Raw genomic sequence first — 27,608 nt, forward strand, 5'->3', positions numbered from 1 at the left:
GTTGTCACTTGTATATCCAGCAGCTGCCCATCAGATGTAGATGCATAGCATTAGGGCTCTGAAATTAATGGATTCTTACTCTGTTTGAAAGGTCTTCTCTATTACCATCTTTTATTTATAGTAAAATAAACTGAGTATGTACATAACATCTGGGGTTTAGTCAAAACACATTCAGTAATGATCAGCCTTAGCATTTACACTACACTCAATTCTCACAAACAGGCCCCCAAACTGAACAGATTTATTTCTGACATGACTTGAGTCTGATGTGTCTAGAACTAAAAATAAATATAGATTATGAATTTTTAAAAAATGCTTCAGAAATAGTAATAGGAATTAAGTTTTAAGGGATGCTTTTCCTGGTGTCATGAAGGCTTATGAATAATTATGAAAAAGGGTAACAATATCTTCACTTACAACACTTGTAAACTGACATAAATCTTGATTTCAGTGAAGATTTTTTCACATTTATACATGAGACAAGCTCAGATTATGGCCCTAGAATCTGGCACTGTTGGCCCTCAAGAACAATATCCCACCTATGGCAGTTTTCTAGAAGGAAGAAAAAATTCATACCAAATAGAAGGTTTGTGTTACAAAGTCTCTTTAAATAACTGTGGTAACGAATTAAGTGAACCCATGTTATTGTCTCTTTCTTCTGGCTGGCCTTGGTGGCAAGACTTTCTGTTCCTTCACTTTGACTCTGCTTGTCTTTTATGATTTGTTTCTTTTCAGTAGAAGATGCTGTGGGACTTTCAGAGGCAACATTGTATCCATCTGCAAATCCAATAACAATGCAATACACATTAAGTGAATGATTGCAATTTAAAAGCTACTTCTGCATTGTGTTGGAACTGAGTAATCTGTAACTAAAAATATAACTTGTGAACCTGGTTATGGTTTTCATAAGAGGAAAATTCTTTCTATTCTGCTTTAATATTAGTTGAACTAGTAAGGAAACTATTTCTCAGATCATGGCCAGGAATCTGACTGGTCCTTGCAAGAAGCTAAAAGGGGCAGAGAGCAAGGTGCTCGCTCGCTCTCTGAATTTAAATATAAACCCATTATTTCTATACATTGTTCAATAGGAGGTATTTACTAAATGGAAACAATACTAGGAGTCATTAGTTACAACTACAGCAGCTGAACTTCCAAGTTATATTGACATGAACTCAGAAGAGTTAGGTATTCTGAAATGTTTACTGTTCACTTCAATCCAGTCCCTTTTAGATATTAAGCACATTATCAATGAAATGTGTTCTTGACTATGGACTAAAAAAATCTTTTTTTTTTTGATGCTGCCTAGAAGTCATACTTATGCAAAAAGAGGAAAAAAAAATCACTACTGTTATCACTATATCACTGCTTATATTAATTTTTTTTTTTTTTTACTGTATTAGTACATGGCTCTCTCAAAAGCCTACACGATTCTTCTGCTCTGTTTCTTATTCCAAATTGAACAAACATTATGTTACAGTAATTCCTAATAGGAAACTTCCAGAAAATAATTATGTGTGCTTCTACAAAATCTGAATGTCTCCATTATTCCTGATAGTTCACTGTCAATTGTAAAAACAGCATTTAGTTAAAATGGCCACATTGTTTACAGATGAAACTTAAACAATGGTTTTACAGAAAATATTTAGCATGCTACACTGATCATTTCCATTTCAATTTACCTTTATATATTTTGGCCTAGTATTGCTTTTCTGCATTTTCTATTCTTTGTATTGCCTAACAGAACTATCAGGAGAAACACCTGCTGCATTTGCTAAAAGAAAAAATGATCTGTAATTATAAGTAAATGGAGCTAGTACAAAACAATCCGATTGATGGAAGCACACAACTGTTGTTTTCATAAACCAATCAAAACACATATGCTTAAACACTGTACAGTAAGTAGACATTGCGCAGCTTTGCCAGCAACTATCAGGCAGAGCAATTCAATCTTTGTCAGTCACTTGGTATGATTGAAATTAAGCCACTGAACCAAAATGTTATCACTAAATTAATGGTTCCCAGTTTAAAAATAAATACAGATAGTTTGCCTTAGTGTTTATATAACATTTGGCAAACATTATCCCAGAATTCCTAGTTTCACTGATTTTTTTTTTTTTTAAATCAAAAACTTCCATTTCATCAACTCCATTAGCTGTAAAATAAATGCCGAATTTGGAAATAAACCAGGCAAAGGCAAAGTTCTACCAAGCTAATGGAAGTATCCCTATGGACTGGAAAGACAGTGAAAATTGTATTATTATACAGACTTTGACTTGTAGAATATGTCACCCAGGCAGATAACTTTGCAAGAGTTTGGATTTGTTGGTTATGGTGTTTGAGGGGTTTTTGGGGGGAGCAGGGGGGGAGGGCAGGCACAGAGAGACAAGATCTTCAACACCAACATGTCTTTGTAAAATCAAAAGAAAAATTCAAAATCTCAGAGCAAAAGCTAAGATACCTAGGGGAAAAAAAATGTATTCTAAATCATTGAAAAAAAAGCAGTGATGACTGATGGGGAGGCCAAGACCTACTCTAAAAGTCTGGGGAAGTCCTGTGACAAAGGTCTATCTGTTTTCCTAAAGTATGGCTGTATGTGCACTCTGTCTTTCTGAGCCACAGTATGCAAACAATGCCATTTTTCTTAACCTCTTGAACGCATGCACAGGCCAATATTTAAAGACCTATTAGGATTAGTCAGTATTTTGTACTGCAGGATGAGGATTTTGCTTTTACTTTCCAAATTCGACTTATAATTTTTCATAAATGAAAATTAGATATTAAATGTATTCCTAGATTGCATGGCATATGTAGTTTATTAGTTATTTATTGTTTTAATATTACTAGGTATAAAGGAATACCAGATAAGAAATCTCTATACGAAGCAAGAAGATCCATGGAAGCAAATTCTGGGATTGTCTGTTGCACTGCATCCTTTATGCTGTGTTCTTTAACACTCTTCATTCCAATTAATAGCTGAGAAGCAAGCACAGCTTCACTGACCTAAAAATAATATTTATTTTATTCAGAACCAGTTCACTACAATATTTATAGAGATTTTAAAATCTGAGAGTAGCAAGATAATGACAAAAAATTAATTACTCAATGTACTATATTTTTAAAAGTCAGGAAGATATTCTATTTCTCTGTGACATATGGTACATACTATACTTAAATAAATCATTACTGCTGACAGCTTAATTACTACATAAGTGATTTCAAATCAGATATCCTCACCTGGATGCCACTGATGTCTACCCACTTGTCAAATACATATCAAGCAGTGTGCTGTTTTATTTGCGCTGAATCAAAGGTGAGGTAAACAGAGTCAGATCTGTCCAAGAGAGATTAAATGCACTGCTTGGACAATGTCCATTTTAATTTCTTCAAATAAGACCCATGCCAGAAATTTCAGGAAACCTTTACTCTTGTCTTGTTTGCTTTGTCTTGTTTGATTATGTAAGTAGTGTAAGATGAAATTAAAAAACCAAAAAAATTACCTCTTCAGAATATTGCACCAACCTGTGTAGCTGCTCTTATTGCAATCCAGGCTTGTACTTTGTAGCCTTGTGATTTCAGAGCTTCCTCAGGAGGCGGAGAGAGTTCTCTAGAAGAGGTCTAAAATTATACACCAGTTCATAATTAGGATTCTAAATGTATTATGGTAAAATATATTTTAAAGAGAGAAAAAAGTCCTCATACCTACAGAATTATTGTTTTATTTGCAAGTTGTAAAAATCAACATTGATTGTAAATCCATGGATTAATTGCTAAAATTGAAAACAATAATCCAGAGCATACTGTAAAAAATTTCTCAGAGCAACTCATACTGCGGTCACTACTAGCAGTTTTGCTAGAATTTTCCATTTTCTAGAAACTTAATTACCTCTTTTCTCTTATGCTACACATTACGCTTTGAATCTATTGCTTTTAGACACTTTAATGTGGTTAAAGCCTTTTATATTTCTCATGCTGTCACTCATACCAAAAAATTGAAATCTGGTAAAGTATAAATATTACCACCTAAAAACCAGGTTTGACTGTTATGTTTCCTTTGCAAGATACAAATTAATTAGTACATAATCAGACATTAAAACACTGTTCATTCTGTTTCTTCCTATTTTATACAGGAAAATATTTTAAATGTTATCATACAATGTGAGAAATAACATAAAACAAGATAAAATTCTACTGCTGTACTACATGATTTGATTGTGTGATTTTTTCCAGTAGGATTTTCAGTATCAGTATGATTTATAAGTCACTGTAAGTAATAGTCTGGCAAGGGGCACAATGTTCTAACAAAAATATATTTCCTGCTTTGAAGAGGCCACTACCCAAAAGATAGAAAACATACGTTTGATTTGGAAGGCACCATCTTATCTGTCTGCGACACATCCTCATAATTTGTGGCAAAATGCAAATTTAATAGTGCTATTTCAAGGTATGATCTTCTTATTAACCTGTAAGAAACAACACACAGATCAAAGTTACCATCAAAGTAAGCATTACAATGATACAATCTGACTCCTGCATAACACTAGCCAGACAGCCTCACCGAATAAATCATTCATCCAGCCCTCATCATCTACTTAAAGTATCTTCTTTCAGAAAGCCATGTGATCTTGTTCTAAAGTCTTAGTGAGTCTAAAACATCCATATGGTAAGCTTAACAAATAACACATCGATTTAACAGTATGTCAAATACCATTTGCATTACGTGCAACAAATGTTGCATAAATAAATTGCAAATGTTTAGTAAGAAAACTGTAATTGTGCAAGGGAAGTGATCTTTCAGTACAGAATCTATATGGGTTCCTCTTCCTTCCTCAGGTTAAGGCATAAATCCATTGTCCTGGTTTCCCTGAAACATGGGTGACTGAATTTGTATATGAGTCTTCAGTCAAACTCTTCCAAGAATCAGCAAAAATACCCACAGCAACCAAAGCACTCTTTTGTTTCTTCATTGGGCTCAGCTGAGGAACTTTCTCAGTTCTGAGTTCTGTACCAGAATACCCTACATCTTCAGACAGACTGTGCTCACCAATTCCTGTTCTCCTCCTATACTTCCTTCTCCTTCCAGTTATTTTTAGTCATATTATAAACCAGGCAAAAATCATAGACTCATAGAATCATAGAATGTCTTTGGTTGGAAGGGACCTTTAAAGGTCATCTAGTCCAAGTCCCCTGCAATGAGCAGGGACATGTCCAACTGGATCAGATTGCTCAGCGCCCCGTCCAGCCTGGCCTTCAAAGTTTCTAGGTACGGGGCATCTACCACCTCTCAGCACAACCTGTTCCAGTGTTTCACCATCCTCATTTTAAAAAATTTCTTCCTTATGTCTAGTCTGAATCTACCCTCTTTTGGTTTAAAACCATTACGCTTTGCCCTACCACTACAGGCCCTATTAAAAAGTCTGTCCCCGTCTTTCTCATAGGCCCCCTCTGAGTTTTGAAAGGCCGCAATCAGGTCTCCCCGCAGCCTTCTCTTCTCCAGGCTGAACAACCCCATCTCTCTCAGCCTGTCCTCATAGGAGAGGTGCTCCAGCCCTCGGATCATTTTTGTAGCCCTCTTCTGGACCTGCTCAGACAGGTCCATGTCTTTCCTGCAGTGAGGACTCCAGATCTGGACATAGTACTCCAGGTGGGGTCTCACTAGAGCTGAGTAGAGGGGCAGAATTACTTCCCTCAACCTGCTGAAAATCACTATATCTGTAGAACTTCTCCAACATTTCTATTCCCTATAGGTTTATAACAGTCTTGTTATGCAGGTTCCTCCTGGCTCTGTATATCTCCAGATATCCCCAAAAATTAGCTTTCCTAAGTATAGCAACAAACTCCTGCTTATGCAGTTACTATTCTGGACAGAGTCATACCGCACAGAGTTGGTTACATAGTACAATAAATGCCAGCTTTGGTATGATTTGTGTAAAGCAAAATACAAAAGTCAGAGTGCTGTACAGTTCAAGATAGGGCAAACTAAGTGGGAAGATGGCAAGTTCTGCACTTAGTTGGTGACAGTTTAGTTAACTTTCTAGTCTTGCTAACAAAAAAAGGATTTGAGACATCAAGAAACAACTTTAATTAACAGTCCTATAGATATCAGAGGGCTTGTATAAAGGTGATTGGGATGTTTAGTTTTCTAAAATAAGAAAGCCAAGGTCCATTGATGTTGCTGTACATTCTTTTAGGAAGACGGTAGCAAATTAAATAAGTGTAGCAAATTAAACTTGCAAAACGTCACCGCAGTCCATTTCTGTACTATCTTCCATCATGCTGACTGCTTGTAGAGGTTTATTACTATGCTACTGCTTCTGTGTTCAGAGTTCTGGTTCATTAACTTAAGTAACAGAATGTCCAAACAAACAAGGTAAATTGCTGCCTTTACACCGTCTGTAACCAGACATGGCACATTATTCATTAAGACTGGTCAAGAAACTAAAAAATCCCCTAAAGTCCAATGTATCAGAGCTGCTTGACAGAATTTATTGGCTGGCTTGGCTCAGCTCTTCAAGCATCTTCTATGCTGATAACCAATGCCAAAGTCACTGTCCTTATATCTGTTACAAACACATTTCCTATGCTCCTTCTGCCTCTGTTCTTCTGACTGTTACTGGCTGCTAACCTTTTCAAGCTGGATTTCTATTATCTGGGAGGGAGCAGACCACAGCTCATCTTCTGAAATATGAATAAAACCCCTGTTTAATTGATAGGTCTGTTCCTGGTGCTGACAGAGAGGGTACAAATTTGGAAATAGAATAGAAAGCTGTAACTTTGTATACTCTAAAATACGTTTTTAAATGTTCTCAGCATTTGTTTTAAATAAGAGAATAAATATACAGTAGCTCTTCTGTACTGCAATAGAATAAAACTCTCCAAAACATGAAAGATACGTCATAATAGAAGACCCACACCAAATCTCATAAAACTGTCAAAAACCTATATTCATGTGTGATTAAAATTATTTTGAAAGTTATGTAGCTAGATTCTTACTCAAATTTTTGGTCATGTTGCTGGCTGAGTTTTAAAGCTTCCAACAGGGTTTCAACAGCTTGAGATGACTTGTTATTGCCTGCTTCAGTTATCTGGCGTTCTACCTTACCTAAGAAAGAATTATAGAAAGCAAATTTGCAAGATTTTTTTTTTTTTTTTTCTGTAAGACGCAACCTGTTTTTCCCTCCAGGAGGGATGAACAACATAGCACATTATCTATTCTCTTCCTGATAAGCAACATCTTTTCCAATCTGTTTAAAATGTAATGCACAATGCTTGTATAGCAAATTACTTCATAGAGTAGCTAAAATAATCAAACTTGGGAATCATAATGACTCCTGACATGTAGTGATCCTAACTAGAAGACCATTGTACATGGCGGCATTAATGCACAGGCACAGGCCTATTCTGTGCTGTGCTGTGCGGCACATATAGTGTGGCCTTCAGGCCTGTGTGGTGCTGTGCACATCCCTTAGCCACGGGATAAATATAGCCAGCTCGCTGTAACAGAAGAGCCTCCTGGCAGCACCTTTGCAGTATCAGTGATTACACCACGTGCCCTTTCTGTAAAAGTGCAGCAAGAAGTTCTTAAGTGAGTATGCTTTTTGTTTGACAGTAGATACAACGAACAGAATTGTTTTCTTTTAAGAAAATCCTCTAATGGCTCAAAAGATCAAAATGAGGCAACCTTTCCACAGACAGGATATGCGTGTTGTGCTACACCCTGACTGGAAGCCCATTCAATACTGGACAACTTGAGGTTCTCAGCATCTGAAGGGACATAATATTATTTACATTATCATCTTTTTCTTTATAGTGTTAACTCCAATAAATGGCATTTAAGAGATACTTTACAGAGTCTGAGTGCCTTTCTGGATGGGATTCTAACAAACTAACACCTCCTGGTGCAAAACATAATGCCACTAAAATCCAAATGAATGCAAACACTATGTAATTCATGAGCTTTGTTAAACCATTTAGAAATACTTTCTGAGCCTCTCATCTTCTTTAGTTCAGACTGATGCAAAGAAGCTAATTACCTTTCTAAAGTGTCCTTAATCTCATTGGCTACACCCTTTGATCCCTGATAACATAGAGGTCAGAGAAGTTCTGCAGCAGTTTTGAAATTATTTGTTGTGTAATGCATCCTGAACTATGCTGGTGTGATACTAAACACAGGAGAGATATTTGCAGCTAAACAGGGTGAGAAATACCCAAATCTGTTCTATTTTTACAACAAAATGTCTCCATTTTAAGAGAGGTCACATGCATAACATTGCCTAGGAAGGCAATCAGGTTTTATTTACCTATCTGAAAAAGGAGTTCAGCTTCCATGTCTATTTTTTTTGTTGCAGACGCTCTGCAAAGCTTTAATGCTGATTCTAAATGTTTGAGAGCACCTAGCCATTGCAGTGGATCTCCTCTTGCAGGTGTACAAGCTACTTTTTCAGCTAATGTGTGTCCTAAGTAAAAAAAAGACAGGTTTTAGTAAATTCTTTATTAGAAAACCGATTTATGCAAAAAGAAGCAACTTCCTTAGAACAAATGCTGTTATGTATTTACTGGTACAATCTAATTCTCAAAAATCAGAGTCATTAATGGATATAAATACAGAACTGTAATTTTGTTTCACTACTTTATGACGCCATCGAGGTTTACCTAGGCCATCCAAAAGAAGCTCAGGCTACACGAATCAATCCTTTCACAAACTATCTGGAAAGACTAGCAGTAAGTAACTTTATTTCACCTGGCAGTTGTAGGCCAGCCTAAACCTCTCTGAGCATTTCCAAATTCCCAAATTCCTTTTGTAATAACCAGTTCTAAAGGCTTCTTTGATGTACTGCATACCTCTTATACTGTACTCCCCAATATTAGTCTGTAATCATAGGCTCCTCTTCAAAATGTGGATTCAGAAGCAGGAACTGGTCAAACATGGCCGTTACTATGACTCTGGCCATGCCTGCTCTGACAAGCAGTAAAACACAACATGAGTGGATCTCTAGAGCAAACCAGCTGGTGCTGAAGACCTGACAGCCACAGCAGGTGCATTTCAGGGTGTTTACTTTGAACTACCTCTATGCTAGTCCTAAAGGCTGAACACAAAGTAGTGGTTGGGGTGCACCGATGTGCTCCTGGAGCACATCTTCCTAAAAAAGAATTCAGAGCGCTCTGAGGCTGCTCCACAGTGTGAAACAAAGTGCAGCAAGTGATTTCTAGATTTTCTAGTCCACTGTAAGTCAGATATACAACAAATTAAGTTTAGCCGAAGGAACATGGGAGACAATATCCCTTTCCCTATATTTGCTATACAGCAACAAATCTCAGATCTTAAAGGTCATCTTCTGTTACTGTTCAGTATATTTCCAAATTTCTATACAAAGAAAAGTTATCAAGGAAAGTTGTTAATTTAAAGGGTGACAACAATAAAAGGCACAACTTATTTTATTGGGATAGAGAGTTGTCACTATTATCCTGTATGATTTGATATCATTAGTTAGCTCCTATATAACTGCTTCCAGAGAGATGGAACTTATACAGGAAGTTTTCACAGAACGAATGCTTTGTACGGAAGTTGGAAAAGTATTGCTAACTTCCACTTAAAAAAATCGAAGTTCCCATTAGTTTCATCAATCTATAACATTAATATTGGAGCCTTTGTTGATTATAGTTCCCCTAAGAATTGTACATTGCTTATACACATTGCATGAAGCCAAAAAGGCATCTACAGTTGGTTTTCAAAATATTTTCTTTGTATATGAAAACAATTGTTTTACTGCATTCACTTCTGATGTTTATCTGCTGTTGCATAAAATATTAATGAAAATGAATGAAAAACTAAAAATAATAATGACTTGCATTTTTCTTACCAATTCTCATTTTGACTTGGGCTAGCAAGTTGATATGTGGCAAGTAGATATTTTTTGTAGGTAGGACCAGGCAAGTCAACGTACTGTCTTCTATTTGTTGTTCAATGGGTTCTCCACAAACAAAAATCTATGAAAAGAATATGCTTTGTAAAATCAAGTTGCAGACAGCAAATTAAAGAGTAGTTTGAAAAGTAAGTCAGATGTTGCAAAACCCCGGGAATTCAATGTGTCTTGTAAAAGAAGACTAGAAAAGAGCTTGATACTCCCAAACTCCTCTACTTCAGTTTATGATTGTCTTCTTTGCAGAGGAGTTTGGTAGCAAATGATCAATTTCAATGAACTCTTGATCAAGTTTATTAAAGTTATGCTTTGGTTTCTAAAAGCAAACTTCCTCAAATCAGTCTTTAAGAAATAGACCTCCCAAGTAACCCAAGCCCTAGAAAGAAACTGTCACTTCTACAAAGAAATCTGACATCCAACAAAGGCCAGAAAAGAAAGAGAAAATAACATATATGGACCAGTCAAACTTTTCATTCAGGGAAATAAGGGGATGGGGACATGCTGTAAACTTTTAAGTCTCTTGAAGGCTAGCAAGTTGACTCTGAAGCGATTCATATGATTCTTTATTACTTGGGGGAACAAATATTTCAAAGGATGAAACTTCTGTATTAGGAAAGATGAGGGAAGAATTTGATCCAAAAGCTTTTCTTTATAAACTGTATCAAGATGGGTAGAGACTGCAGAAGTGTGTATCTATTTTTGGAACACCAAATAGGTAAATGGTTTATTACTGTACAATCCTCTTACAGATTTCAGGTCTTTAGATTTTTATTTTTTTTTACTGACAATTTAAATTTTTACCTTGAAATTATTTCTTCATACTGATTTTGACAATCTGTCAATCTAAAACATCATAAACAATGTTACTTTATATAGATTTTCTAATACAAATTAGTCTAAGTTAGGATAAAAAGCTAGATTTTTAAACTTGGATGCTCATGAGTTAGGAATGTTATAAGATGTACATCTTCCCTGAGGTGCTGAGTACAAACATATCTCTCAGTTCAAATGGGAAAAGTGAGTGTTCTGCATCTCTTTAAAAGTCAAACTACCTATTTCAGTTTTCACATATGAACGTGCATTTTGCAAGTATTCAATACTTTTAAATTGTATGAAAATACCAGACTACATACATGAGTATGTACAATGAGTATGCATAAATAAAATTGGTAAGATGAATTACTTCTTTACACTATGTAATCTAGGGAAAATTGAAGTGATCAGTTAATAGGAATAGCCCTTTTTAATCAATTGTTAAAATAGCTTCTAGAATAGATAATTAAGATTGTTGGAAGGATTTGCAAAAGCTGTGTAAATCACCAGCATGTACTCACTGCTTTAATGGTAAGCTCATGTGCCAAATTTAGGAAGTTTAATCGTTCCACCACAGAAGAGCAATGTTCTGGATCCTCTACTGTTTGCAGAGTTAGTATGTCCACCAGCAGAAGTATACTTCTCACAAGAGTCAAAGAAGCTGGAGGGGAAATAAACGTATCCTCTTGGAGTAAACTGATGGTATTCTGTTTGGACATAGACAACATAAACCAAAGTAGTTACTACTTTTGCTGTCTATTTATGAGGAAAAATCACACAAAGTGGAAAAAAAATCTATTTTACCAGCACTATTTCAAGCTTATTTAATGCTGGCATCAGCTGTTCTGACTACATGAAAAATGCATCAAAGAAAAGCGAACAGTTTCGCCTTTGTACTCAGACCTGCAAAAGAAGTTTAATGTCTGCCACGGGATGTTTTTCTTGCAGGTGAAGAATAGCAGCTTGCACCATCATTTCAGCCTGAGCCTCAATATCACCAAAGGCTTCTGCCTCCAGTATTGCTTCTTTTATCACACTTCTGCGTTCAGCCACATCATTTTCTAAAAGAAAACATATGAATAGCAAAAATACAATAGAAAAGACTTCACAGTATCTTCTACCATTCTTAAGAAGTCACTTCTGCACTAAAAAGCTACAGAAATTCTGACATTATAGATTCCACATTTACAATTTAATCGTTTCTGTGCCAAATTTTCTTTAAAAAGAAAGAAAAACCACTTAGTTTTTAAACTGCACTTGGTTTAAGTTCATCCAAATACATTCTTTATATGTAAGCCTCCAGCATAAATAATTAGATTTTTGCAGACCAGATGTCATTCTCATATATTTAACATATTAAAAAATCTGATCTTAGTTATCATTCCAAAATAGTAACAGCCTTCATGGGAATTATACAGAAGAGATTAAATAAGAATTTGGATACAGGCCTAGACTGTGCTTTTGATACTTAAGTGAGCGTTAGAGTTTATACTAAGTTCAGAGAACTAAGGAATGAAAAACATTTTATTCATAACCAAACTGCAATAAAAATATTTTGTAGTATCTCACTTAAATTCTGATTAAAAAAAAAAAAACTGGAACATTTTTAGGAGATACATAGGAACACTTCATTTATTGGAGCTATAAAAGGTGAAAAAAAAACTTCTGAGACTTTTAAAAAAAACTATAACTTAATTACACTAGAACATTTGAAACTTTTCCACACAAGTGATTTATCAAAAGATAATGATCATTAAATGAAAACTAATATAATGCTTTGTGTTTACATGCTCTAGGGAGAGATTGTACTCAGAAATGTATTTTCCTTTTTGCATTGGATGAATTTAATACAAATAATTGTTCAGTGATAATACAACTCCAGAATTAATGTTAAAAAATTTTATTTATGAATAAGAATTGTGTCTGAATAGGCTCACTTGCCCATTATACTCCAAAAGTCTAAACCAAAAAAGGGTAATACCTTTGATATCACTAACGCCATGTATCTGTGTTACTAGTGCAGTCACTAACATTGTACGACACCTTAGCCACAGATGTACGCTCATATGATCTTGTGTTGTGATATTGTGAGGCAGTCGAAGATCTTCAACATAAGAGTCCTAACAATTTCCAAAGCAAGAGAAATGTTACTTTCTGAGTCGACTACTTTACTACAAACAAAGCAGCAGGGCAGCATCAGTCTAAATAAATCAAACTAATACAAATATATTGCAAATAATAACATAATTATAACCAGAAGTTTATTTAAAGGGTGGATACATATTTTTTTTAACTTTTAATCTATAGAAAAAATAACAGTAGCAAATGGAAATTAAACCAGCTTTTAGGGGAGAGTCCATAAATATATCCATATACTGTATGTGTCATGAAGAATAATTCTAACCGTTTGGACTTCATTCCTCTCAAACAGGAACATTGTACAAAACTCCAAGGCACATAACAGTTTAATTGTAGAGCAGGACCAATATCAAGTTCTGGTACATCACTAGTGATTAGAAAGAAATTTTTAATTTGGGGGGTTTTAGTTTTTACTGTTTCTAGTGATTAGAAACAAATATTAATGTAATATAGTACCAGAAGCACTTGGGAGAATCCTCGGCTGAACTCCCTGTGCCATTTTCACATATTATAAACAGTCTTTCTATTACTAAAATTCTACAGTCCATATTCTAAAGATTTGTTCCAGCAAACAATAAATGGACTCTGCACCACCTGTGCTTTACTTACACAAAAAATCATCATGAATGATGTACATTGATGCAAATGAGGAAAAAAAATAGCCATAACTCAGTTACTGGGTAGAGGACAGTCCTAAGAAAATGTGGGAGCAAGTGCAGAAAGACAGAAGACCCTGATATGCAACACAGACAGAGAATGCACTGCATGCAAGAAAGTCTAGTCTCGTTATGCATGTTACAAAACGTGGCCTCACTGCTCAATTACTCTGTCCATGTGAGTCTGTTTGACTCCCTGTGTGCTCAAGAGCGACTGTGTGGTGTATTACCAATAGGTTTTGTACATTGGCTTTCCAAAGCGTAGGTCAGTATGCCTATGTGTTAGACAATAGAAATCAGCTGAAATCTTGCTAAATTTGGATGGCGTGAACTGGCCTGTTTGGCTCTTTGAAAGAGAAAACTCTGAAATTGGTTTTCAATCAAAAATCTAAAATACCTTAACTGAATAAGACACAATTTTCACCTGATAGCTATTTTTTCTGCTTTCTGTTTGCTTGGGTTTTTTTAAACAGAAGGAGATTTTCAATGCTGGCATTTGAGTGTATACAAATAAAAACTGTAACTCCTAACCACATACAAATTAAAATGATGATTGTAGACATCTTGAATATACTATAGTCAAGCAGGTAACGGAAGCATGTCATACATCATTTTCTCCCCAGGTTAATGGTAACATTATACAGACGCCTGCTATGTTCTAGTGTTCTGAAAATCACTGAACACTTAATACAAGACTTCATATACTAAGAAACAATAGTTTCTTACTATTATATCCACACATACCGTACACTCCCTTTCATCCTTTTCTTCTTGAAAATGTGTCACTTCTGTCCTAAAAATTTTGGCATCTTGGAGAAGTCGAATTGCAGAGAAAGCCAAAGCAACACTGTGATACAGAACAATATTATTAAAAAATACTAATTATATTAGCCATTTTATGCCTTTATTATAATAGATACTTCATTTCTGACTACGTCAGAGATGTCTATCAGGAGTTATCAATTTTTGCTTAAGTAGAACAAAAAAGTTGCACTCAGAGTATGTTCTGAATCTGTAGGCACTGCAGTATGAAAGGCAGAAAACAGCAGTAAGAGAAACAGTTTTGCCAATAACAGACATAACAAGGGATGAGCCAAGGTACATCACATTCTGTTGGAGCAATCAAAACAGAACTCTACTATAACTTTCAGTTACACATATCTGTCTTCAGGGATAGGCTTTTAGAAATTAGATGTAATAATACTTAAAACAACAAAATATATTAGGAGAGTTCTGTATGTCATCCACAACTACAGAGGTAGGAAACCTCTCCTTACTCCTTAAAGCCTTTCCAGACTATATATTAATCCTCTGTTAAATCCACATGACCATCAACCAAAAATCAAGCCAGGTATCACCCTTGCAAAACCTCATAAGCAATCACGACATTGAGTCTGCTGCCCCCCGCCCCAATCATATATCCTTTCCTGGAGTTCACTCCAAACAGCATCTAGAAAGATACAGATGCTGTTGGAACTGGTGCAGTGTTCAACTCCAGATTTCAAAAAATTATGAGTTGGAATCCCAGAATCTTGTCAGGTTTCTTAAAATATTAACTACTAGGGTTTTCTCCTTTTTATGCTGTCTTTTTAAAGCTTTCAAATACACTGTTCAATTTTCATGACATCTATAGAAATGTATATCTGTAACAGAAGACTTTGTGAATACTATTATTTTTATGATATGAAGACACTTGCAAAACCAACATGGTGAGAAGACCTTTTTCACAACAGGATTTGTTACCCAAAGAACACATTACTGAAAATGTTCTGAGAACTGCCAAAACCAATGTCTCATGGTATTAGTTTTCCATCTCTAATTGTACATTTTCCCCTACATCTGTAAATCTCTACTTTCGTACCTCTTGTCTAAAACATTTTTGAGGTCGTGGTTTGGTTTGGTTTTTTGGTTTTTTTTCACAATTCTACTTATTCTCTACACACTGAAACATATTTTCCTAATGATGCGAAAGTACCTGAGGGTATCACTAGCTCACCTCTTAAAGATTTTTCAGCAGGTTAAGTATTAAAAATGTAAAACCAAAATTGTCATCTATGCTGTCTTTTTACATAGAGAGACTCTCTTTACAGAGAGACTGGCTGCTATGAAGCAAAAGGAAAAAATAATTTATGAACACCTTAAGTCCTTTTTACACTGCCAGAACACTCTGAAGAGCTTTTCATGCAAGACGGATTCAGGCTCTGTCTGAATTTACTGCTTTTGAGAAGTTCTAGATTAATTGTTGCAAAGGCAAAGTTCTTGATTCATGCACAAAGAAGTCAGAACAAGAGCAGCAGTACTCTGAAATTACTCACATTATTCTGCCAAGATGTATCTAACCACAGGATGGATAACCTCCAGAGATAAGAGGGTAGTTAAAAGTCTTCCTGTCATTTCTGATTCTATCCTGCTTGCTGTTTTTGCGGTGCAGAACTGGATGGATTACACCAGTTCAGCACAAATAGACCCCAAAGTAACAATGAGAACCAAAACTGTTAATATTTTGGCTTTCAGCTCTCAGAATTCAATCCTTATGAATCTCCTTCATCATCCCTTTACCTCAGTTTTATTCAACAAAATGAAACCAGAATAAATCAATGTTGAATTTGATGATAACCTTCTCTCTAACAATGGAAAAAAGGAAACAGAATTTGCCTATAAAAGCAAAAGAGACAGTAAGGATAATGCAATGAAATATCCTGACTGCATTTCTTCTTTTCATTAAGAAGAGTTTTCCCCTGAAACCAGGCATCAAAGTTAAAATTACAGCAAAACCTGACATTTTTCAAAACATTGTTTGAGATGCTATGGCTAACATTTCTCAAATATTTAAGCTGGAGAAGGTGCAGCACCCAAGAATATATATAGGCTTTTAAGGAATATTAAGCTAACTTCCTGAGCATCACTGCCTCCAGTTAACTGCTGTTGTCAACATTTAGCAATTTGGAAAATGAAGCCATTTTTACCTACATGCTTAGATATAAATTTAATGAGTAAAACATAGACCATAGGTTCATAGATGTTTTGTTTTAAGCAGTAATGTATTCACATAGGCAGACAAGCACATACTTGGGTAATTAGAAACCTCCCATACTTAGCGGGGGGACACCATGTAAATACTCTCCTTGAGATCAATGGAATTAGTCCTATACATAAACTTATTCTGAGGCATACATTTTTTGCAAGACAGAGGCTGTAATGTAGAAGCTTCCCTTGATGAAATTTTTGTGACCCTCTTCTGCTGTCAACAAGAGTGATGTGTCTATATATTTCCCTTGACAAAATACACATCCTTTTATCAGCTGAATCAGAAAGTGACAAGATGATCAAAATAGGAAAGTACAGCTGACTATAACAATTTCACCACTAAGTCATTTCGCCAAAGGAAAAAAATGATGAATTTCTGTAATATCATGCAAAGTTTGATTTCCAGGCTGGCAGGCAGGAAACATTCAGCTGTCTGAAGGAATGTTTCATTTGTATCTGAGGCAGATATATCAGCCGTTTCCATGGATGGCAGTGCAATAAAATTGTAAAATAGTTTAAAAAAACCCAAACCCTTGCTTTGTTTGTTGGTGTTTGGGTTTTTTTTCCTGCTATCTGACCACTCTCAATATATAAGGCCCATTAAACACTCATCAAAAATTTGAGAATCCCAAAAAATGATCTATAAAATGTTTGACATCTATTGGAACCCTTGATACTCTGAAAAAGTTTCTTCAATCTGAGACAAGTTATAAGCCAAGAGAGAAACTACACTCTAGGATATAATTGGATGTCAAAAAGAAGGGTCCTGCACTGAAAATGGCTTGCATACTGGAACCAGTTTAGCAGGGTGAGAAAGTTTGGGTCAGAACTCTAACACAGCTTTTCTCAAGCCTAGTATCCAGCTAAACCAGGTTTATGCACAGGATTTTACATAAGTCTGCATACTGGTCCTTAGTGACTAATATGATAGTTTTATAAAATCCACATGGCACTCAAAAGCACGATGAGGTCACTGACCAGTGATTGGTTGTTTTCTCTTTGACAAATTTATGGTAAATTAATTTTATTTAAAAGGCACTGAAATAGATTAATATTTCATGATGAGAAATGTCCACAAATAGCCTACAAGTTCTTACTTCACATCTTCATTAATGACATTACTATTAAATTACTACAGTCATAACATCTGAACTTTTGGGAAATTTCTATCTTTTAAAATAACATAAACAAAACCTGGGTGAAAGGCCATGCTGCAGTACTCTTACTGTTTTCAGTTCAGTAGCCTATACAGCACTGTGAAGCTTCTGTCCTTGTTAATTTTATTTTTTATTGCTGTCCCATAGCAGCTAAAAAGGAATTGTGCTATTTTGAATGCTATCTAATTTGAAGGTTTGTTTATTCACACAGCTGGGAGAAGGAAGATGGTTTGCTTTTGACATAGAGGAAAACATTTCTTTTTTGTTAATTGCGTAAAAAGAAAAAAAAAAAAAAAAACCATTGAGACTGGTTTATCTGTTGGCCAGCTGAATCACCTGTCACTTCATCTGTAAAGAGTAGTACAGCAATCTTCACTACTTTTCCAAGAATAAAAAAATGTCAATTTTGCTTTTTGCAAATTTATATAGTAAGCTTGGTGCTTACTATAACGTAAGATTTACTGTAATAATTTTGGTGTGTTTAGTCAGATTAGACCTAGCAAAAGTTACAAATACTGATTACATTCTACCTAATCTCAATATAGTCTGGCAAGTGACAGTGCTACACCTCTATATGCTGCATCTCTAGTTAACAATTTGTACCCTCAAAGGTTTTTCAACCTAAAAAAAAATTAGATAAAAAGAGCTTGACACTAACAAAAATTATGTATTGTTAAACTATTATCCTTCTTATACAAATTAATTTAAACTTACAGGTATGCTAAGCAGAAGAATCCTCCTAGCTAAAATATCAAAACAATGTTCAGAATTTAACATCTACAAAGAGTTAATATATATTTCTGTATGCCCCATATATTCAAAGAACAGCACAACTATAATTCCTTGAAGTTCTCCAAAAGAAATTCGAATCGCAAAAAAATCACAGAATTTGGAAATTATAATTTGGAGAAAATATCTGGTATATCAATGTAAATATAGCAGTATTTTACACACTATCACTAACAATATAATTAATGTCTGCTAAAATCTATTCTAATATATTAAAGGTTACATCAATGCTTTTCAGTAAAATTAATTTAAAAAACATAATTCTAGCATTTTAATTTGACAGCAATAAGTACACCAAGAGGAAATGTTCTTTTAGGACAGCAACACAGGGCATTCTAGAACAAAGTAGAATTCAGTAGTTCAGAGATAACATTAGGGGTCTACTGTCCACTTTAAAATTGTAAAAAACACATGAACTGCTAACATATCCAGACTTTAACAAAAACAGTGAACATTGCAGCTTATACAATCAAAGGATTTTGTATAACACTGTATCACAAAAACACCTCACAAAGAAATCATAGGCCAATAACTGATGACCTTTTAAAAAATAAAATAAAACAATAATAAAAAATGAAATGCCAGAGTAACTTACATTTGTAGATATACTAGTGGGGTTGTTATGGCTGGTTACTAAGATTTAGAATATTAATGTAGACATAAAGGATTCAAAGAAAAAATTTCTTGATATTTTTATAATCTTCTGTAGTCAAGGCTGTTCAGCATAAGGTTGTTTATATTACTTACCTGACAGCTGCTTGATGCCTTTGCTGGGAAATAGCAGCAAGCTGAAGTTTGGCCTCAATAAGAGCCTCTAAATCTTCAGCAGAACACTGAGATATCTTCCTATCATATTTATCCTGTATGTTCTGCACAAGATGGCTAAGACTTTCTTCAGCTTCTGTCAATAAAATCCCCTAGAGAGGAACACAGCATTGTATGATTTCTAAAAATAATGAAAGACATAAAAAAATTCTTTAAAAGTATTTTATTCTGTTGCAGCCTACTATCACTGCACCCAAAACCAAATCAATTTGAATTCAACATGCCTCTTCTGTAAGTAGCAGGGGGGGTTAATTTTGCTTTTTTCAGGTTTACAGATTCAATCTGTTGAAAGGAGCAACATCTTAACTGTTCCTGTACTATTGCAATTTATGCTTAACTACATATTTTCTGGCTTAGCAATATTGTTATGTCTCTTAAACAAGCCCCATTCAAATTAATTTAACATTCCTGTTTTAGTTATTTTCAATATACTGTTTTTGAGTTATTTTCAAGCTATACTAAAACTTTTAAGTTTCTAGTCTGTGGCATATACCAATTACCACACAAAATCATCCTCCATTTCTCCAGATGTATTTTGTATGTTACTATGTTTGTAACAATAGCCAAAAGTAGATACTTCCAAAGTGGAAGACCCCTCTGAAAGAAGAATACATCAGCCCTCAATTTTGGTCTTTCTGTGATGTGAAACTGCCAAGCATGAAGTTTACAAGTAAACAAAACAAAATAAAAACTAAAACAACAACAAAAAAACGGAACCAAACAGACCCCCTTCAAACAAAGAAGCTAATAAGCTGTGGTATGTTTTCTCCAAAATAAAATATCAGAAAGAGGAACATGAAAAAATTGAGACATTCCACATACGACAGAGAATGTTTTTCCATTTATTTGTAGATCATGCTGCCTCATCAGAGTCTCTGACATGTTCTACAGGTTCCTACATGATTTTATCCTTGAAATCCCATCCCTTGTTGCTGAAACAGTCATACTGATCTGATCGTGACAATATTTCCCATAGACATTTGTAGAGCATAAACTAGACCAATTGAAAAGCTGCACCAAAACACCGGGACTTCACATGTGGCTGGTAAGATTACAATCAGATTAGGAACAGAAATTTCTAGTCCCCTTATTCATGCCATCCTGCCATCATAACTTCTGCTACATTGAAAGCATTAGCAATGTTTTTGGAACAATCTGCAGTTTCTTAATCCTTTTTTCCTAAAAAGCAAAATTACCTTCAGCATGGCCATATTTAATTCATCTTTACAGTCAATAAGCTGCACCATTCTGCCTCTTTTTTCCTGTTGTCTTGAATTCTTATCAGCATCAACTGTCAAATACATTTCATATGAAATTTGAGATAACAGATGCAGAACCAAAACATTCTCAGTTATTTCAAGAATATGGCCCTTTTTTTTCTATTTATAATTGAGACTTTCAACATCAAAACTAGTGAGGAAGAATGCAATACATATCTAAAAATATTAGAGATATTAGCTAAAAAAACCCTTGAAAAATCTTAATGATTATTATTTTAATAATGACTGGTTTTTCCAGCAACATTTAATATGGATATTGTTTATAATACAACATCTTAATGCATATGCAGTTAAAAGTGGAAAAACTATGCTTGAAACAAATTTCAGAATAAATGCACTTTTCCACCACCTTTATAATTACCTTTTGCATTTGATGCTGTAATTCTGCTTGGCTCCTTCAAGCTGTTGTTCTCAACAGAATAAACGTGTTTTTCCACTTTTGCAGGTATATTATTTATTGTGGCAGAAAGGCAAATGACTAAATGCATTTTGGCTAAGGTAAATTTATTCATAATTTCTTGGTTGCACAGTGGCACCATTGTTAAAGACAGACTCCAATTAAATATGTCTTCCAGTACCTACAAGAGAGTTAACAATTGGGACTATTTGAAATTATGTATTTTACATTTTCATTGTTCAAGGCATAGTTGGCTTCTATTAATAATGATGTTTATCAACAATTAGTATGAATAATATTAGTAATATGTTCTTGCCATTATGGATGAGTTGCTCTTTCTCTTTGCAAACTTAATTCACCCCTTAGTGAGGGGCTACAGCCTCAGTGATCAGTTTTCTGGTAGAACGTGCATCTATGAAGTTATAGCTATTACTCTGCATAAGTTCTAGTTTTCTGCCTCATCCATAGCACTTTTTGAGCTAAGGTGGTCACAAAAAAATATGTAGGTAAATCTGTAGTTCAGAAATCTCAACTCAAAGGAAAGTCTGTTGTTACAATTCACCCTAACTAGAAAGATTAAGCAAGGAAAAAAAATTCTTGTATCAGACCATTCTAGTGTACTTCATAGAGTCTTTCTGTTATTTGTTATAGCATCCTTATTTTATCTTCAGTTTAATATGCTCACTTTAGATTAATAAATTTATAAGTTGAAACTCTACACAGCTTTGCAAAGTCATAAGGACACCAGTAAGACCTGCATATAGACTGTGAAGTGTTCAAATCAAAAGCTCAAGATAAAGCACAACTTCAAAATAAATCCAAAACTAGTGAGATCAAAAGCTGTCAAGACAGACATCTAATTTCTGTCTTCTAATATCGACTGTTGTAGGAGACACACAAGCTTACTGTAAACAAAAGAGAGAAAAGTGGAGGAAAAAATTGGTGGTTTTCTACTTTATCAGTTTGTAAAAACAAACATGGTACAGCTTCTTTTCCATATCTTGCTAACATTTATCCCTACTGGCTCAATGAATCTGTGACAAGGCAAATAAAAGAAAATTATTAAAACTGAAAACCAAAAAAGAAGTCATTGATGAAAATGTGATTTAATTAAAATAAGAAATGACTGTTCATTAACTGGTTTACAGATTCACTTTTTTTTTTTTTCCCCCCAGAAATGGAGTTCAACCCCAATATGAATTAGGACAAATCTATGAAGACAGTTCTGATTGATTGATATAAATTATAAGTCTAGATGACTGATGTTCTCAGTATTTTAGCAAGATAAACACCAGACCCTGCATATCATGACAAAACCCAAATAATTCTACTACTATGCTTTGCACATACAGGTCACAGATTTGTACATATTAGGTTTCCCATCTGAAAAATGGTGATAATGGTACTTGTCTCTCCCTTGAGAGGTCAGCCATAAAATTTAAAATTTAGGAGATGGTAAACTATTGAGGAGAATATGTTTTCTAATTACTGGTTTTGACTAACAAGAAGTGTATTTTTGTGAACCAAATAAACTCTAACTGATGCCAGAGAAATTAATATTTATGTCTAGCATAAAATTTTTAACTCTTTCAAAGATTTTTTTACCTGTAAATTTGTAACAGTCAGGAGAGATTTTGAGGAGTCAAATTTCTGCAAGGCCTGTAAAATGGACAAAACCAAAAATAAGTAATGTGTTACAATATGAGTATAAAATAAGCGAGTTAGCAGAGCAGTGGGGAAGCATTTCCAACTATACTTTGAGGGCTCCGAAAATACCAACAACTACTTGGCTTCTAGGGGCTTTACATTTCTGAACCATAACCTGAGACACAGAACTATCCCTACACCTCCTATGCCATTCACCAGGATTATTCAACTTGAAGCAAGGGGAGAAAAAGGCATAAACCAACAAAAATCCTTTCCAAATTCTAGGACATCTATATACACCAACCATCAATTGCCTTTATGTTCTTTACATTTCTGAACCCCAACTTAATTCCAGACTTTAGCACATGCCTCCTCTGCTATTCACCAGAGCACAGATCTGTGAATGGAAGGAAAATAAGGGCTACAGGTCAAGATGAACTTGAGACTTCAGCCTCCTTGAGGGCTCTAAAAACAACTATGTCTTTGCTTACATGTGCTTCAATTTTTGGAAACCTAACCCTAATTCTAGTCCTTGCTCAAAAACCCTTTACCTTTTCACCAGGAGACAAATTAGTCTACTGAGGAGAAGGAAAAGGCAGAGGTAAAGATCATTTCTAGCCTTCATCATAACTGAGAGCTCTACACACAACTGACACTTGGGCATCAACTTGGATTCTACATGGTTTTTATTAACTCTTTTATTAACTCTGTACTCCACGTGTAGCCCTCTATCATCTCTGTCATTCCCTGGAACATGGATCCTTCTTATTCTGAGAGCTGTGCAAAAGTCCAGCAAGCACTTAGCTTCTACATGTGTTACACCCTAACCAGAGACCTGATGCTGAACCTCCTCTGCTGTTCACCCAGTTAGAAAAAGACAAGTGACAAATCAACCAGACCTCATCCTAACTGTCAGCAATTCAGACAATATACAAATTAAGGAAAGGACCTGAGTAGCATCAGTAAGGAGTAAATGCATTCCTTACTGGAGCCATGAACAGGGAAGTTTTGCAGAACCAACTCCAGTGAGGACGCTGATATCTCTTTATGGCTCAACCCACTGAGAATGTAATGTAGCTTGTGCTCTGAGGAAAATCTCTATATTTCAGTTTCTTATCTTCCCATGAAGTTAGTATAAAAGTGTCATTGGCAAATTAAAAAGGCCACCTTTTTTCATGAGTATTTTAATTTTACTTTTTATTAGGTTTGTGTTTCATTTAAAACCTAGTACCCCTGCAGGTTATTCTAGGAGGAGTGCTTGTCCATATTTCTGGTTTTTTAAATATAAAAATTTGACATCCTATCATAAATGTAATTGTAATTATTACCTTCTTAATTAGCTTAGACATTGATTTGCTGGCTATTGCCAAAGAAGATACTGCTGCTCTGTGCTGGTTATAACCATTGTGAGGCTGCAGGGTAAGGACAGTCAGTCCATGGGTTGGCTGGAAATTCCCTCTCAGGGTTTGGGGAGGTGGAAGGGGGGAGATTTCCCTTCAAATCAGCTCATTAAACTCAATTTGCTCTGCAGTGCCAGCTTCACTGTCTACAACACAGGGTAAGGGAAGCATGATGTGAATGTGAAAGTGAAGTCATGGAGGTGGGTGAGGAATTCCCCTTTCAGCACCAACCTATAATTATCACCAGACTAGAAATAACATCCTATTGCATGTACAGAATGTGGCTGTACAATCAAGTTAAACCCACGCTGCTGTCCAAAGGGTGTCCCTACCTGTCCCACTAGTCTTCTATCACATGTTCAGTCCAGCTCCCTGGTGCTGGCACACATACTTTGTCACAGGGTGGCATCTACCCAAAAGCACCACTCAGATAAGGGAGGCCTTGATTACATCCATCCAGCAATAACTCATTAGTTATTTTGATATGTGCTTGGAAAAACAGGAAAGGCTACATAATTATTATGGAGATGGCTTGCCCAATACCTCTGGACTGTATCTGCCTGCACAGGTATGGTCACAGATAAGACAAAGAAGCCCGGGTCAGTTGTTAACAGCTTCATACCCTGTAGCACATTAGTAGTCAAGGTAGGATCACTACTTCGCTTTAGATATGGATAAAATCAAAGAGATTGACCTGGGGTGACGTGACTGTCAAGGCTCTGAGGGCACCGATACCTCTTACTGCCCAGCACCTGCTGAGGCTCCCCCCACCCTGCCTACAGCCCAGGACCCCATGTCAGTCCCCCAGGGCCATCAGCCCCTGCCCCAGCGACGCCACATCAGGGCCACTCTGCAGCTCCCCACAGCCTTGCCCTGCCACGGACACCCTGAGCCAGGCCCACACGTGGGCCCAGATCCTGGCCCAGCCTCGGCCAGACCCCGCGGCCCTCTGTGGACACCCTGGGGCTGTGTCTGAGCCCAGCTCTCCTCACCAGGCTGATCCTGACCCCTGCCCACAGGCTGATGTCCCAGCCCAGCCTTGGCCTGTCCCCAGCCCCACAGGGGTGCGCGATGCCCTGGGCTGGGGGCTGCCCTGCTCCCGGCTGGAGTAGTGGGAATTTTGCTATTAATGGGGCAAGAACTCTATCCATAATTTTTATCTCTACATATGAAATCACACATTATATTTTCGACAGCATTATCTGCATCATTTACTGTATAAAACAGACAGCACATATGTTTCCAAATTTATTTTTGTTCCTGCTGTTCAGTGAGAGAAATTAATGTCATTCAATGCCTACTATTTGACCTGCCTATTGAAAGAAATTTAGGAATTTTTTAGGAACGTGTAATAACTTGCAGACATGGAGTATGTGCAGTTTCATGAAGAGAATTAAGTGTTATAGTTCAATGTTCTACTTTACTAGTGTTTACCTTCATTTGTTCAATTTTTCTGTATCCTGCAGGTATTTTCCATGGAATTCGCTCTCCACAGTTAAGCAAAGACAGTTCATGAAAGGCCTCCATAAAAAATCCTATATCTGTAAGTACTTTAACCTGTGAAAAAATAACAGAGCCTTTGATTTAAATAACTTCCAATTATTCTTGTTGCTCAAAATAAAATTTGCAGGTAGATTTGGCTACTGGAGTAGTACATTGATGGAGAATAAAAAAATAAAAAAAAAAAACCCAAACCTTATTCTTCAAAAACATGCTCCTGATAAAGGAAAAGAACTTAATTCATCTGGCTAGAGCTTTGAGTGTCATTCAGGATCAGCCTCTTATCAAAATCTGTTTCATAGATTTTACTCATCTTAGTCTTGTAGTACTCAGTTACTCTCCCTAACCCTTACCAGCATTTCCTGAAAATATGTAAAAGCAGTAATACTTTGACTCTTATTACAAGTTAGATTCCTTTAAGAAAAAAACAAGCGATTAAAAAAATCCAAAACAAAATGAACAAGCAAACATTAACGAAATGACAAGTCTGTTCTCAGAAGTCTGACAACTTAGTTCCACCATGATACTGATAATAAATCCAGAAGTGAACACTGTGAACAAAAAATCATTTATGTTTTGCACTTAAGAAAACATTTTAAAAAACGGTGGAACAAGATAAAAAATACCAAGTAAAAAGTTTGGATCTAAGAGGGAAAATCTTATGATCGTATATTTAAGGAGAATGCTTGTTAAATGGAGAGTAGAAAGAAATGTAGGACATTAACAATAAAACTGTACAAATAACTCTACATCATACTAAAATTGAGAGTATAAATAATAAATGTATTTAGAAAGCAGTCCTATTCTACAGTCTGTTGCACTAAGAAACGCAAAGCAACAGCTGAACTTTAAAGCGTTACTTTTTCATAGTAGGGATATATGAAGAAATATCAAATCAACTACATTTAACAAAGAAATAAAAGGTTTATTTGAAATATAATGTGCTGCGAGAAAAAGAAAGTTCATTTGATTACCTTGAAGATTCTTCCTTCAATACATTTTGCTGGGTCCTTACAAATCTCAGAAACAATGTATTGGTATAATGTGAACAATGGTAAAATCTGTAGGAAAACATGAGGTCATCTAGTTATAGATGTTATAAGGGGTACATTTATAGAAATGTAAATTGCAATTATATATCACAAACATATAGATAATACAGGAGTACTGCTTTCACTGTCACGTACCACGACTACTTCTCTTATACTCTATGAAGGATGAACATGTTAAAAAGCCCTTCAGCTGACTAAAGCTAAGCACTTATCTTATATGTCATTTACAATGTAGAAAGTGAAATTTCCCCAAATTATTCTCTGTGTTCAAGGTGGGGTTTTTTAATATATCATTATTGAGTAAACCTACTGGAAAGATGTTGATATAAGGGATTTCTAAAACTGTCTGCATTTTGATGACATAGTTTTTTCAGTACAGGTAACAGAATAATGGAATTCTGTAAGCTTTATAAAATAAGCACAATGGCGTCCTGAAACTAAGTGAAACAATACCAATTGTAAAATAAACTGGATGGTGATGAGGCTTATTGACAAATTTATTTGCATTCGTCTAAAATTGAAAGTTTTTGTAGGGATGACTAACCAAAACCATTTTAAAACTGAGTTCTAGGAAAGTATACAAACACTGTATTCATTATTATATTTCAGAAAAAGCAGATCCTTTCCTAACAGATGTATTTGTTTATTGAAAAATGAAAGAATTTCCAAAATTGAATTACTGTTCAGCTTTTACATTTTTTTTTCACTTTAAAATGTCCCTGAGCTTGGAAAATGCATTGTTACTTTTTTTTTTGTCAAATACACTTAGTTTTCGTAAAGTAGCTTAATACTTCTGAACTTGGATTACCAATGCTTGAGGCAAATGTTTTAATTGTACCCATACAGTTTCCAACTGATATTTGAAGTAGTTCAACAAAATTAGTCTTTGAAGTCTTATTTTTAATAAAACTTGAATCTCGATGTATATTTTGATTTGTGTCAAATCAACTTAGTGCCCACCATCCAAAACATTCACACACATTAAGCATTCAGTGGAAATGAAGCTCTC

General features: G+C 35.4%; 1 protein-coding gene across 17 annotated transcripts in view; it reads right to left on the bottom strand.

Moving 5' to 3' along the window:
* CFAP54 (cilia and flagella associated protein 54) overlaps window positions 1–27,608 on the bottom strand; it is a 143,389-nt gene that overhangs the window by 10,703 nt on the left and 105,078 nt on the right. For 16 of the 17 annotated variants that reach the window (XM_035901013.1, XM_035901016.1, XM_035901014.1 and 13 more), the window contains 17 exons: window positions 26,522–26,608; window positions 25,482–25,604; window positions 22,606–22,659; window positions 20,965–21,181; window positions 20,520–20,614; window positions 19,246–19,415; window positions 14,270–14,372; window positions 12,712–12,850; window positions 11,634–11,791; window positions 11,252–11,437; window positions 9,858–9,984; window positions 8,298–8,453; window positions 6,991–7,099; window positions 4,355–4,460; window positions 3,520–3,615; window positions 2,859–3,000; window positions 577–777 (listed from right to left, as the gene is read on the bottom strand). In XM_035901013.1, the coding sequence (XP_035756906.1) occupies window positions 577–777; window positions 2,859–3,000; window positions 3,520–3,615; window positions 4,355–4,460; window positions 6,991–7,099; window positions 8,298–8,453; window positions 9,858–9,984; window positions 11,252–11,437; window positions 11,634–11,791; window positions 12,712–12,850; window positions 14,270–14,372; window positions 19,246–19,415; window positions 20,520–20,614; window positions 20,965–21,181; window positions 22,606–22,659; window positions 25,482–25,604; window positions 26,522–26,608 (2,269 nt within the window). The remainder of the gene's footprint in view (window positions 1–576; window positions 778–2,858; window positions 3,001–3,519; window positions 3,616–4,354; window positions 4,461–6,990; window positions 7,100–8,297; window positions 8,454–9,857; window positions 9,985–11,251; window positions 11,438–11,633; window positions 11,792–12,711; window positions 12,851–14,269; window positions 14,373–19,245; window positions 19,416–20,519; window positions 20,615–20,964; window positions 21,182–22,605; window positions 22,660–25,481; window positions 25,605–26,521; window positions 26,609–27,608) is intronic. The other variant, XM_035901017.1, reaches the window with a different exon arrangement.

The sequence above is a fragment of the Egretta garzetta genome, unplaced genomic scaffold (assembly GCF_000687185.1).
Source record: "Egretta garzetta isolate BGI_Z169 unplaced genomic scaffold, ASM68718v1 scaffold38, whole genome shotgun sequence".
Taxonomy (NCBI): Eukaryota; Metazoa; Chordata; class Aves; order Pelecaniformes; family Ardeidae; genus Egretta; species Egretta garzetta.